General features: G+C 33.5%; 1 protein-coding gene across 3 annotated transcripts in view; it reads right to left on the bottom strand.

Moving 5' to 3' along the window:
* The window catches only part of LPGAT1 (lysophosphatidylglycerol acyltransferase 1), a 115,392-nt gene that overhangs the window by 28,405 nt on the left and 71,438 nt on the right, over nucleotides 1-15,549 (bottom strand). For all 3 annotated transcript variants that reach the window (XM_079107615.1, XM_079107616.1, XM_079107617.1), the window contains exons 3-5: nucleotides 5,973-6,091; nucleotides 3,917-4,012; nucleotides 34-307 (exon numbers count right to left, since the gene is read on the bottom strand). In XM_079107615.1, the coding sequence (XP_078963741.1) occupies nucleotides 34-307; nucleotides 3,917-4,012; nucleotides 5,973-6,091 (489 nt within the window). The remainder of the gene's footprint in view (nucleotides 1-33; nucleotides 308-3,916; nucleotides 4,013-5,972; nucleotides 6,092-15,549) is intronic.

Genomic DNA, 15,549 nt, shown 5'->3' with positions numbered 1-15,549 from the left:
AGCACCATTAAAAAAAAAAAAAAAAAATCATACCTAATTCTTTAGCATCGCCTCCTGCTGGACTTCCATTTTCCTGTCGTGCTACAAGTACACTCAAAATAATTTTTGTTGCACCAAATCTTGGCAAAGTGACATGTGTAAGAAATGGCAAGTTATTTTTCTTGGCATATGCCTGACTTGTTTCTCGCCTCTTTCTGAGGAAGCCCCCTTCGGGAAACAAAACAATCCATTTTCGATCTCTGCTCCTATAATTATTTTCTAGGTGCTTCTTGAGAAGCAGCAGCTGTTGGTCACGATGAGATTTTCCCTAGAAGATACACACAAATAGTAAGGACAGTTATATCCGAAATTTAAATGCTACAAGATTAAATTAAAACAATCATGCTAAATTCAAATCCAATCATAGAAGAGAAGAGTCATTTCCCCTGCCCCACTTATTTCCCTTTTTCCCTTTTGGTAAAAAGGGGAAAATTTATTAGCACTTAACAAACAAACCTTTTTTTCTGCTGGAAAAGTAATTTACTCCTGATTGCTGGAAAAGTTCAGTCATCGACTTATTCAGTGACTACATACTAAATGCCCACTATCTGCCAAGTGCTGTCAGAGATTCTAGAGACAGGATTAAACAGCGAGACTGTACTCTAGTTTGGGAAGGTGGTAAATTTGGAGTGTAAACTCAAAATTAGTGATATGTGTGTTTTGGCAGCTTTTCATCACTGTGATCAAAATTTTCAATAAGCACAACTCAGAGGAGGGAAAGTTTATTTGGAGCTCATGGTTTCAAAGGTCTTGGTCCATAGATAGCCAAGTCCATTGCTCTGGGCTCAAGGTGAGGCAGCACATCATGGCTGAAGGCAAAGTGAAGGAAAGCAGTTCACCTTCCAGTGGCTAGGAAGCAGAGAGAGATGGAAGGGAAGATGAATCCTTCCAGGGCACACCCCCAGTGACCCACCTCCTCTAGATTACCCCATCCACCTACAGTTACCACCCAGTTCATTCATGCTAGGATGGACTGATCAGGTTACAGCTCTTACAATACAATCTTTCACCCCTGAACATTCCCACATAAACACAGGAGCTTTTGGGGGACACCTCATATCCAAACCATAAAAATGTATGAGGAAGAAAAGAGTAAGAGGCTAGAAAGGATCAAGAAGGTCAGGGAAAACTGCTTTGGAGAGCATCATTTAAGCAAAGAGCTGATAATGGGAGGGAATAAGCCACATGAACACAAGAGGAAGTGTATCCCAAGGAATAATAACAAAAAGGACAAAGGTTCAGAGATGGGAACAAGCTCAGGATGTCCAAAGAACAGTACCAAAGTTGGTATGACTGAAAAGATGAATAAGGTAATTGGTGTTAGGAGATGAAATTGCAGAGGGAGATGGAGACCAAGTAAAAAGGTCTTGTGCATGGCTAAGTAGTTTTAGATGTGAAATCACTGGGTTTTAAATAAGGCAGTGGTATAATCCTATTTAAATTTGAAAAACATCTGTTGGGTCCTTTGATAAAAAGACTAACAAGAAAAAAGTTAGACTACTGCAAAGGTTCATGCAAGGGAGTTTCATAAGATTTAAATACGGGGTATTCATGAGAAATGGATACATATAGAAAAAAAAAATTGAAAGCAAAGTTACCAGGATTTTCTAACATACTGTATTGTAGTTGTGAGGGAAACAAAGGAAAGTGGATGACTTGAAGACTGAAAACAGGAATCCAGAAAAATTTACAGGAAGGCCCAAAACCCACAACCAAATGTCACAAAAGTTCTTCCTTTCAGAATGATCAATTTGCTAATCATTTCCAGGCAACATAATTACAGAAGCACCTTAAAATAATTAGTACATTTTCAGGCCAGGTGCCATGGTGCACACCTGTAATCCCAGCAACTAGGGAGGCTGAGGCAGGAGGACCCCAAGTTTGAGGCCAGTCTCAGCAGCTCCATCTTAAAATAAAAAATAAAAAGGGAATGGGGATGTAGCTCAGTGGTAAAGCACTGGGATCAATCACCAGGACAAATAATAATAACAATAATAATAATAAGAAGAAGAAGAAGAAGAAGAATTACATTCAGTCTTTAAATTAAACATATCCCAAATGTAAAACAAGGAAGAAATTTTCTTAGTCCACTGAACTGGATTGATTATGATTAAAATAGCTTAAGTTCCCAAGAATACTTGTAAAATATTTTTACTATTCTTTGGAAACTTTGTTAAATATCATTTAGTAGCAAAGTCCCAAAGATTTTTTAAAAACTAAAACTTTCTCTATTCCACCCTTCCTCCAATATTATGGATTTTCATTACTAATCTATCAGGAGAAAATGCTGCTCTTTAGAAATGAATTTGGAAATCTCCCACATACTTTGAAATATAGTCTTACATACACAAAACCTGACATTGCAATAACCATAAAAATAGTTTGGAGTACATAATTTTTCATTTTTAATTCCCTCAAAGTACACTGATAATTTAGCACTTTCTTGATGTTTAAGGATCATGATCAATAAGATCAACTGTTAGACTACTGTAAGTCAATAATTTCCTCTGACCTCATGCTGTTAAAAGGCTTGGCTACTTTTTCCACTAGACTCCCTAGACTGCTAAGCCTTCTGTCAGTTCTACTATTTCTCTAAGATATTAGTCTAGGTTCTTTGTTCTAGTCACTGTTTACTGTCTTGACCTCCTTGCAATCCCCAAATGTCGCCTCTTTCTGGGGTTACAGTCCACACTTCCAGCTGTCTCTGCTCAAAAGAACCAAGGTAAGAACTAGGTAATTGGACAGCATGTGAAAAAAAAAAGATTCTGTTCATAAAACTGTATGGAGTAAAATGGATGTGTTTTGTGGCATTTGTTTTCACAGAGCTTCAAAGTTTTTTACTCATTTCCAGTTTATTTCTGCATTTGTTCTTCTTAGAAGAGGTTTCATTTGATTCTACAGTTATTCAGTAAGTACTTATGTGCAGAACACTGCACAATCCAGATTAAAATTTCTCAGTATATAAACAACGAGTAAGTGTTGCAGTAGCACACATAAAAACTCTTACATATCATATTTTGATTTTCTAGTTTTGAGAAAATAAGGTTTGTAATATTAGTACAGGGAAATATAATGTAACATTGACCTGATAGGAGGGTATGATTCTTTCTCCTGCACTAAACTATTCCTCATGCTTAGGATCTTCCTCAATTCATGTTTGTCCATCAAATCCATAACAATTCTTTCAAATTTATGCAAGTATCATTTTATCCTAAAGTTTTTATGAGTTCACAGGAAAAATCTGACATGCTCATTTCTCCTAAAACAAATTCCCCAAATATTTCTGATGATACTGATGATGATTATGATGATGTAATAATCTCTCTGCTGGTAACTAAGATATCTTCTGTATCATTTAACAGGCCCTTATAGATCAAAATAATGGTGATAAGATAATGATAGTGGTAATATGATAAAAATTATACAGGAAGCAAGTACTGTTCTGATGCTTTACCTATATTATTTAATTTAATCCCCACAACAACTATCTGGGGGGTTACTACCTATTATTTTATTTGAAAAATAAAGAAACTTTGAGCTGGTTAAGAAATTTGCCCAACTCACATAGCTAAGAAGTTGAAGAGCAGGGAATATGATGAGTGCATGATAAATGTTTATTAAACTGAATTGTATCCTCTACTCTGGAGGGTAGTAGAGATTAAAATAGTTGCATTATAAGTATCTTATTACTCATGCATACTCAAATTCAGATTAAAGTAAATGTTTAGGGAAGAAAAACCCAGAGGAAGGGCTCTGAAACACTAGAACTGACTCTACCTATTACAATTGGCTTTGTTATATACCTTTTCCTAATGAAGAATTAGTCTGAGCAGACTATTCAGACTGTTGTTGTGGGGAAAAAATGCTCATCACTTACCTGCCTTATAAAGAAGTCTCCATGAATTAGAGAAACAATTCCAAAGTTTGTGTACTTAAAAATATGATCCATCAACCATATTAATTGAGCAACAGCCTAAAATATTTAAAAGCAAGAGATAATTAAATGTTGGATAACCTGACTGTAGTCTAGCCAAGTCTTCAAATTTTAAACATAGTCATCCAAGCATTAAGCATTCTTAATAAACCTATATATTTGAAATCTAATGCTTTTTCTACAACTATGACACAGGTACTAATAGTCTACCTGAAAAACTACAGATCTTGATTCCAAATGTTGGAATCTTAAATCATAGGTAGGTAAGTAGAATATGACTATACATACATATACATAAATATATATATCACTGTATAACAAATGAAACCAAATTAATTTTTTAGATTTGGACTTAATGATTTAAAATTTGTTCTACCCTAAACAAGGTCTCTGACAATTTTTAGATCTTATAAAATTATATTAAATCAATACAATAAAATGGTTAAAGTTAACAAATGAAAGCCATGCATTTAATTAATAAGCACTACAGGTTTATAAAATGTGAGTGTAACTTAATGGTTAGAATATAAAAAGTTAATGTTTAAAATAAGAGAACATTTTTTAAAAATTTATACATTCTATTGTTATAAAGAATATTCATTAGTTTACACAAGGTCATATCTTTTGCCATCATAAAACTATTTATAATGCCTAAATCATGTGTGATGCCTTAATCACAAAAGTATTATCCATTGCTGATATGATTTAACTCCCATACTGAGAGAAGAAGGCTTCATTTCAAGTAAATTTAAAAATTCAGAGTATAAACAGGATCTAATTAATGAACTGGTTAATTGTTCTTTCCTACTTAGGAAATAGCTTTCCTTATTATAAACTTTAAATAAAGCTGAAAGTTACAACCTCAGAGTAGAATGCAATGAGCTTCACCTTGGTCTTTCATGGGAATAATAAATGTAAACACTAAGAACCAAATTATGTAAACTCACATATAATGAAAAAACTGAACACTGACACTCACGTGTTGCTTTCAGGAAAACTTATTAATAAAATCCTATAGACAACAATTTAACAGCTTTGTCTTATTTTTTATTAGAACTACTCCATCAACTTTACTGTATTGAATTACTTTAAAATTTTTTAATTTAAGAAAAAAAAAAGATATGTGCCCAGTGAAGAACTGAGTTATTATGTCAATTAATACTGAGTAAAATAAACACCATCATCTCATTATTCATTATTATTTAGCTTTGCAATGATAACTTGTTTAAATAAATCCAGATTTGAACTAAATGCAATTTGTTGAAAAGTGACTCAAGCAAAAAACAAGAAGCAACTAGATTCAACCTACCAAAAACATTTTAACTATACACAGTATGTATGGAGTGTCTAGAATTTAAGTGGGCTTAAAATACCAACATTAGTATTTACTTCTTCAGTCAGTTTGAATTATTTCCCCTAAAATAAACTAGGACAGAATTACACATACAGATCTCACATTCATTATACAGCTTGCCTATCTTACTGTATTTGTTATTTGTTTCAGGTGACCCTTCTAACTAAAGTAATGTAAAACATAGCCTTAGTAGTACTGAATAAAGCAAGCCTCCTATTTTACCTTTCAATCGACTTTGTAAATGAAATCCAAAGTAATAATGACCCTCTTTTCTTCTGGCTAAAGGTCCCCAAGAACACCTACCTAATTCACTGGCTAATTTTACTCTCCTTTCTTCTTTTGGTATTTGTAGTTCTCAAACTGGCAATACACCATTCTACCTCAAGACAGTCCTTAATTTGAATTATATCAGCTTTGCTTTCACCTAATTGTGTGTGTATGTGGGGGGGGGGGGTTAGGTTCCTAAATTCTCCTCCTAGAGCAGCTTAGGATTACTATTTTTTTCTTTTTTATATGTTTTAAATTTTCAAGAAAAGTATACATGTTAAGTTTAGTTTGTGTTTCAAACCACAGTGAGATACCTGAATTGATTCTTTCTTGCATTCCCCTTCTATTTGTCCACCTATTGCATTCAGGATGGCTTACCCGTCCTTTGTCCTGCAGGCACATCATCAGTGTGCACACATCTCCTGTCGCCTGATGGTTCACCAACATCACAGCTTCATCTTCTGAAATTGCTTTAATATCTTCCCCCCATTCCATCACTGTAAGAATATAAGTTTCAAAGTATTGTTTTAAAGATTTTTACATGACTAAGCATTTTCTATCACAAAAAATGGTATATATTGTTGATGTCACCTAGCTAAAATATCTGAAAGTTTAGAACCACGTTCATTTCCTATAAAAATAAGGAAGTCAATATAACATTTTCTACATTTCCAAACTATCCATTAAAATATAAAATGGTCAAACCTTTGATCTAGAAGTTCTATTTCCTAGAATTTATTCTATAGAATCCAAATAGGATTGTCCAAATAGGCAAAGATGCAGGTATTAAGGATGTTTATTACAACTAAAATGTTTATCAACAGGGGAAAAGACAAGAAAATTATGATAAAATGGAGGAGAATAATTCTATAAAAGAATGAAGGGTATTTCTATATGCTAATCTCCACAAAATCAATTATCAACTATGATATTATGATATTACATTTTGGTTCCTGGTTCATAACTTCCTCCCCAAGCCAGGTCATAGAAACTATCTTTCCTACGGTGGGTCACAGAAACTCTAATCTTCCCCACCTTTCTCTGACTACCTTGTCTGACAATAGATGATAAGACTCTCATTTGAGAAGGGATCCTGACCCATACCAGGAAGGAAGAGATCCTGAACAGACAGTCCTTGCTGGTTTCCCCACCTATCTATCAGCATTAGATAAGCAAAGTCATCTCCATAAAAATCCACAAGGACGGGGTTCACAGAGCAGCACACGTGGAGGTTCCTAGAGGGTGGCATTCCCAAGAAGGAATGGAAGCTCTGTGCTTCTTTCCTCATATCTTGCCCTATGCATTTCTTCATCTGTGTCCTTCGTTCTAGCCTTTATAATAAGCTAGTACACGTTTCTCTGAATTCTGTGAGCTACTTTAGCAAATTAATCAAACACAAGGAGGAAGTGATAGGAACCCTGATTTATAGCTGGTCAATTAGTAAAACAACCTGGAACTTGTGACTGGCATTTAAAGATGGAGGAGGTGAGCAGTCTTGGGGAATGAGTCCTTAACCAGTTGAATCTGATGCTATCTGCAGGTAGATAGTATTGGAACTACTTGGATTAGAGGATGCCCAGCTGGTATGTGCTGCAGAAATGCTTGCTTGATGAATGCGGGAAAAACTTCACACTACTGTCAAAAGTGATCAGTGTTGTGAGAGTGTAGTAGGAGGAAATGAACTGGAGTTGGTTTTATTTACATGGTGCTGGGGACTGAATCCAGGGCTGCAAGCAGGATAGGAAAGTGCTCTACCACTGAGTTACACCCTCAGCACTTAAGCAAGAGTTTTGTTTTTCTCATATTTTTGGACCAACTAATCAAGGCAAACTGCAAGAGTAGATACTGCACATTCTTTTTAAAGAAGGAATAATATTTATGTGTTAATTCAATCAACTGAAAAAAGTCTGGGAATGAATCATCATTAGGAGGTGGTTTCTCAGACCCTGCAAATCCCATTATATATATAAAAAATTTGAACAAAGCAAAACTATGTATTTTCACTTTAAAATAAAAAAAACAATAAATAAGTTAAATTTGCTTAAAATCTTCAGATGAATAGTCATGGCACTAAAACCTATACATATATTCTAAGGAAGAGAGTACTTTCTATGGAGTTATGCCTTACTTTATAGCAAATTTACCTCATAGGAAAAATGAAATGGAGCTTCAGTTTTCAAATATCATGATCTTGCAAAGAAGCTTCTAGGATTCCTCAAATGCCTGACATGAATCACCAGAAGCTGATTATACATTAGCATTCACTTTCACCTTATCCTCATCTCTCTCACTGCTACAAGGAGAGAAGTTGAGTCTCCTATGTGGAACATTTCTGGATGAAATAGGGATGGGGGCCTGGAGCCACCTTCCCCACATTCCCACCTCCTTCCCCACTCACCCCTATCACCCCAATATGTTAGAGCTCCCTATAATACAGTAGAGCTCTACATAACTGTTCATTTGAGAAAGGGTTCTTCTAAATTTTTAATTTCTACTGAAATCTATTTAATCTGTTTCATATTAAAGATCTTAAAATTCTGTCCTAAGGAAATTTTCAGCATGGCTGAACATATATTAAGTTGTGATACCTACCTGCAAAGTAAGGTATTGCAATCATTCTATTAGCTGTTATTACTCATATTCAAATAGCTTATAGGCTCTATGAAAAAATGTTTTTATTTTAAGATTTTTAAGTGAATATGGCATGGAAATGATGTTAATGGATGGTGCCAAATGCTCCTTTGAATAAAGGTAGAAACACTGTGGGAGAGCCCAGGTTCTTGTAAACTGTAACAGCACCAATTCTTTTTCAGGGCACTTCCTTTCCCATGTTCCCAATTTGGTTCAGCCGACAAGCTAACTTCACTGAAACATATTTAAACAGCTGATGCATTGCTATGGAAAATAGAAATTGGTACACTTTCGTTTCTGTAGTGTCAATTTGGCACTACATTTTCAAAATTAAGGATGAACAAACCTTTTTACCCAGCAATTCCACTTCTAGAAATTCATTCTACAGATATACTAATTTATATGCAAAATGACACATATGCAAAGCTATTTACTGCAGCATTGTTTGCAAAAGCAAAGATGAAAATAACTAAAAAGGGAAACCAACTTAAATTCACAGAAACAGAAAGTAGAACAATGGTTGCCAGGGGCTGGAGGAGAGGAAGTTGTTGTTTAATAAGTACAGTAATTCCTCCTTATCTGCAGTAGACTGGTTCCAAGTGCCCTTAAGGACACCAAAATCTGTGCTCAAATTCCTTATAAAAAGTGACACACTATTTGCATATAACCTACCCACATCCTCCTATGCATTTTAAATTATCTCTAGGTTATTTATAATACTTGATACAGTGTAAATGCTATGTAAACAGTTGTTAAACTACATTGTTTAGGGAATAATGACCACAAAAAAGTCTTAAAACAAATAAAATAAAACTTTTTTTTTTTCAAAGTCTACATGTTCAGTACACATGCAATTGTTTTTCAAACATTTTTGACCCAGAGTTGGTTGAATCCACAGATGTGGAACCCACAGATACAGAGGAACAATTGTACAATTTCAGTTTTGAAGACAATAATGTGAATACACTTAATAAAGAATTGTACACTTAAAAATGGTTAAGGTTTGTGTGGTATGCCTTTTACCACAATTAGAAATTTTTTAAAGGCAGACTAGCTAAAGAAATTATATATGCAATGAACTACTATGCAAACAGTATTTATGTACTAATATGGAATAATATACTATAAGTAATAAAAACAAAATATAGAATCGTGTGGAGGACACCACAAGCTGTGTTTTTAAAAAGGGGGGGAGAACATATTTACTAAATGAAAACTCCCCATTTCATGGTTTAATTGACAACCCTTCAACAGAGACAGGCAGATACACACAAACACACATGCACACACACACACAGTATTCCACTAATTATTCATTCAATAAGTCATCATCAGGTATTGTGGCTATAAAATAAGAACATTTCAAGTATTATTCTAAAATGAATAGCAATTTTCTTAAAAGAAAAAAGAAAGGCTAGCTTGGTTCTATAAATAATGGGCCAAGTGGCAACATGGAAAGTTTTCTGGTTCCACATCTATATAAATAAATGTATCATATTTAAATAGACATTTCATAATCAAACATTCCTTTAAATGCAATCTCTGCTAGGTGAATGGAAAAGAGAACACACCTAGCTAGACCCATGAGTGGAAAAACACGCAGGTGACATAATTGCCAAAAAAAAAGAGAGAGAGAAGTGAGAAATTTGGACACAGCTACATACACAGGGAGAAAGCAATGTGAAGACAGGCAGAGGTTGAAGTGGTACAACTACAAGTCAAGTGACACTGAGGACAGTAGACAATCACCAGAAACTAGGAATAGGCAAGGACGGATCCTTTCCTGTATCCTCCAGAGAGAACATGCCCTGCTGACACCTTAATTTCAGACTTCTAGCCTCCAGAACTGTGAAGAACAAATTTTCTCTTCTTGTATGCTGCCAAGTGTTTATAATAGCAGTCTTAAGAAATTAATATAATACCCCTAACTTTTCCCAATCTCTATTACCCCTTTCCATCTTATCTTCCCCCAAGTTATAGACTTTTTTTCCTTATCAAGTATAGAAAAAGAACTGCATTATATATATATACATATATATATATATATATATATTTTTTTTTTTTTTTGGTACCAGGAATTGAACCCAAGGGTACTTAACCACTGAGCTACATACTCATCCCTTTTTTTTTTTTTTTTTTTTTTTTGAGAAAGGATCTCACCAAGTTGCTTAGGCCTCACTAAGTTTCTGAGTCTAGCTTTGAACTTGCAATTTTTCTGCCTCAGCCTCCAGAGCCGCTGGGATTACAGGTGTGCACCACCATGCATGGCCACTTTTAACATTTAGAATATTTTAATAGATTTCTTACATTATGTATATAAACGGTCCTCAGTGTTCATTTTTAAATACTTTCAAAGAATAATAAGTAAGAGTTCATTCAACATGTTTTATCTCTCAACCAGAACTTAACCAAGCCTTACTTTCAGACTAAATGTCAACAAGACTTGGCCAGGCGTGGTGGTGCACACTTGTAATCCAGTGGCTTGGGAGGCTGAGGCAGAAGGATCTCAAGTTCAAAGCCAGCCTCAGCAAAAACAAGATGCTAAGCAACTCAGTGAGACCCTGTCTCTAAATAAAGTACAAAATAGGGCTGGGAATGTGGCTAACTGGTTGAGTGACCCTGAGTTTAATCCCAAGCACTCACCCCTCCAAAAAAATTTACCAAAACTCACACACCATGCAAAATCAAAGAAGTGAAAGTGGCTGGATCAACATTTTATTAAGAAATTATCCTAACACATAAGTCATGCTGAATTTTATAAAATTTTATTTGACGACGAATTTAATTTCCAATATATAGTATTCTTTTAGAACATAACATACTTCAAGGTTCACTGTTGGAAAGTAAATAACAAAATCAAGATAAAAAAATGTTCAAAGAAAAAAACACCTATTTTATATTGAAGTAGCTGTGATTCTCAGGTAATATTCTGGTATCCTAGGAACAGTAAATATAATATAAAGCTAATATCTTAACCAAGGAACAGGATTATTCACATATTAAAGAACAGAAGCTATGAACACCTGCCAGTTCTTAAATTGCACTTGCTTAGAAGAACAAAAATATTCTACCACACTGTTCTATGAAATAAATTCTCAAAAAAAAAAAAGGGTCAGGTCGACTATTTCCAAAGGGAATGAAGGGCAACTAAGTAAAAACTAAAAGAAAAGTCTTAATTGTACTGAATTTTTTTATTAAAGAACAAAGCTAAAGATTATCACCTACTACTACATATACACATATACACTCAGACACTCTAATATATGTACCAATACATGTCTCCCAAAAATTATAGATTACAATTGAGATGTGAAATTATATCTCAGAAAGAAGACAAACATAAAAACCCATCAAAAACTCCTTGAAAACAGTGATGCCAAGGTCATTATATTGACCCACAAAACAGAATTAATGTGGAGAAGGTGGCTTAATATATAACCATAATAACTTTCCTTTCTAAAGCCCAAAAAGAATTGCCCACCAACTGATGGCACAAACTATTCTGCCATACTGTGCCTTAGTTTTTCTCATTTATGAAACATTATTAATATCATTAGTACCACTCAAACATGCTATAAAAATGAGGTAAAATTGATGGTATCATAGAAAACATGAATAATTGGAATTAAAAGACAGTGAAGTCCCTTTTGGAATCACTATTAACCAAATGAGCCATATGCCTTCTGTGTCATGTAAGGTCACACATTCTAATATGATAGTAAAGATGTTAAGAGCCAAAATATCCCAAGAATGAATTTCACACAGCTCAAATACCACAGTTTTCAGCAGCCCAGATTAGAGGCAGACTGGATTGTATTTATACAAGGTCAAGGGTTACCAGAACAAATAGAAGTGGGGAGGGAGGGAGAAAGGGAGAGACAGACACAGAGAAAGTAAGTTACTAAGGGTGGTTGTATGAAAATAGCGTAGGATACTGATTAACATAGGGCAGACTGGTGAGGAAACAAAATCAAGCAAGAAGGTGATTAAGATAGAGGAGAAAGTGAGGGCAATCATAATACAGATGCTTGATGCCACCCTGATTTCCACAATATTTTATTCAAACTTCCAGAAGGAAAGTTCAGACATCTTGATAAGCCCTGCTGGTGAATCTGATTTATACTGTGATTAAAGCATTGATAAGTTTGATTTTGTTCCTTCAACAAGTACATTGAATACACTAGGAAATCATGGTAAGTGTTCCCTTTTTTTTAGTACTTAAAATTTAAGCAGCTAAAATTTTGGGGTCAAGTGTTAAGGTGTAGCTTTTGGAGGAAATGCTTAACTATAATAAAAATAGCTGCATATATTATTAAATAGATACATAAGTAAATAATTCTAATCTTAAGTGCACATTTCTGGAATGCTTACTATATGCCAAGCATTAGTAATTTGTAATCATTATTTTCTTATTTAATATTCACAAAATCCCAAATGTACAATAGCATTATCTCCAATTTATAAATGAGAAAAATGAGACACAAAAGATTAAGCACTGTTTTCAAAGTTATGCTCAGGAAGTAGGGGAAATAGAATTCAAACCACTATATCACACTATCACTGCTGACATGCAGTGGGTCAAAGAACCTTCAGGATAGGAACTTGGATAAACTTCCCAGGCAGCATCTAAAGTTGTACATGATTATGCCAGAGAGTGGGATGGGCAGGCCAACTCCCAAAGTACTCAACAATGTTGGCAGGTGGCAGTAAAAGGAGGGGAAAAGAGGGATACTGCCAAGAAAGTAAGTGTTTTCTGAATGATAGTTAAATAATAACCAAGTCTAAAGAGGCAATGGGTATCTTAGAAAAATCAACATGTCATTTGGTCCAGATGCAGGCATCTTAAATTTAACTTGCTTAATGTAGAACTGGTTTATATATTTATAATAAAGAAAAATTCCATCTATTTATATAACTCAAATTATAATAAAATTCAAATACAAACTAGAAAATCTACTTTTAAAATATCTAAAAGACGAGAGCTATTTTTCTGAAAAAGTATAGCATCCTGAATATTAAAATAATATACGTTCACTGTAGTAAATCAGAATAATATGAAGAAAAAAATTACCCAAAATAGCATTAACCAGGGATAAGAAAACACTAATAATTTTTTTCTTTTTTTACGGTGCTGGGGATTGAACCCAGGGCCTTGTGCTTGCAAGGCAAGCACTCTACTAACTGAGCTATCTCCCCAGCCCATAAAATTTTGTAATATATATTTCGGTGATTTTTCTGAATACAAAGTAATTTTTAAACAAAAGGAATGAATCTTAACATGTTTTATTCATATGATATTTTAAAAATAGGCTGTCATTAACTATTCTTCCACAACATGATTTTTAATGGCTATATAATAATGCATTGCATGCAAGTCCTACACATTAGTTAATTCTCTAATACTGAGTACAGACTATTGATCACAGTGAAGTGTTAGACAAATAAGTATAAAAAGCAAAAAACTATGAGGTTTCTGCTCTAAAAAGTTCTGTGATTTTCTTAAAATAGAGATTAAAAATGACCTTTCCTACAAATGTTAAGATACCAAAAGAAATAAATCAAAAGTCAAAGGTTTATTTTGGGAGGTAATAGAATATTTTATATCTTGATTGTGGTGATTATATAATCATGTTTATCTATCAAAACTCAAAGATTATACACAAGGGTGATTTTATGTAATAAACCTGGCTGAAACACACAAATTTAGGAAAATCAAGGATTTTTTTTAAACATGTTTTCTGAGTCAGTGAATAAATTCATAAACTTAAATTTTTTAGACATAAAGCCTAGATTGATAAAATACCAAAGAACACAAAGAATTAAAAGCAAAGATCAATGAAATCAATTATATGGAAAACAGAAAAAAAAACCAATAAAATCAAAAGTGACTCTTTGAAAAGGTCAACACAACTTATAAAATTAATTTCTAACAAAACTCACAAAGAAAAAGAAAAATACATAAATCACTAATGTCAGCAATAAAAGAGAAGACAGTGCAACAGACACCAAGGATATTCAAACACAAACAAGAAATACTGAAGAATAATTTCACCAAATTTTTTGACAGCTTTAAGTGAAATGGACCAATTCCTTGAAAACTATCAAATACCAACACACATTCAAGACGAAACAGATAATCAAAAAGTCATTTTTATAAAACAAACTGATTTTAGAGTCTAAAAACTTCTAAAAAACAAAAAAAAGTTTGACTAGCCCATGTGGTTGCACTAGAATATTCTACCAAACATTTGAAAAGAATAATGATAACATCAATTCTGTCATCTCTTTCAGAAAACAGAAAAGGGAGACACTTTCATGAAGAAAACCTTCATGACATAAATTGATAAAAGAAAAAGCATTTAACGAATTCAGCAAACTAGAGGGAATTTGCTCAATGTGATTGCTTCTTCATAAAACCTACAGCTAACATAATATTTAGTAGTGTTTAGAATATTTTCTCTCTAAAACTAAAAACAAGGCAATGATGACCATTCTATTCTCACCACTCTTATTTTACAGTGTACCAAAAGTCCTAGCCAGGTTTAAAAAAAGTGTAATAAGAAGAAATAAAAGACATACAAGCTGTTAATAAAGAAATAAAATTCTTGTTTACAAATGACACGACTGCCTATGTAGAATATCTCAACTGATCTACAGAAAGCTCCTAATAAGGAAGTTTAGCAAAGTTGCAGGGTACAAGGTTAACATACAAATATCAATTATTTTTATTTAAACTAGCATCCCCAAATGAAATACTTAGCAATAAATCTAAAACACATATATAGGATCTATATACTGAAAACTACCAAAATCCTAATGAAAGAAATCAAAAGAGCTCAAATGAAGAGACATACCATATCCATGAACCAAAAGACTCAACATAGCCAAGATGTTTACTAAACCATAATTTGATCTACAAATATAATTCAAATCAAACCCCCAATAAGAATGTTTGCAGATAAGTGGTTTCTAAAATTTGTATAGAAAGACCAACAAACTTGAAAAAGAAAAACAGAGTTGGAAGAGTCATACTACCTGATTTCAAAACTTCCTATAAAAGTTACAAAAATGAAGTTGGTGTGGTATTGGTGAAAAGACACACACATAAATCAAAAAAACAGAAAAGAGGGTTCAGAAGTAGACCACACAAATATGGCTAAATTATTTCTGACAAAAATATAAAATCTGTTGGATGGAGAAAGAACATTCTTTACAACAAATACTGTTGTAAAAATGTGAACCTCTACTCAAACCTCATGCTTTTAACAATTAATTCAAAATGGATCTATGCAAAACATAGAAGTATAAACTTCTAAAAAAAAAA

Source organism: Sciurus vulgaris (genome assembly GCF_902686455.1).
Source record: "Sciurus vulgaris genome assembly, chromosome: 12".
NCBI classification, from domain to species: Eukaryota; Metazoa; Chordata; class Mammalia; order Rodentia; family Sciuridae; genus Sciurus; species Sciurus vulgaris.
The sequence above is the reverse complement of the archived record's forward strand: the minus strand, read 5'-3'. Positions and strand labels throughout refer to the sequence as shown.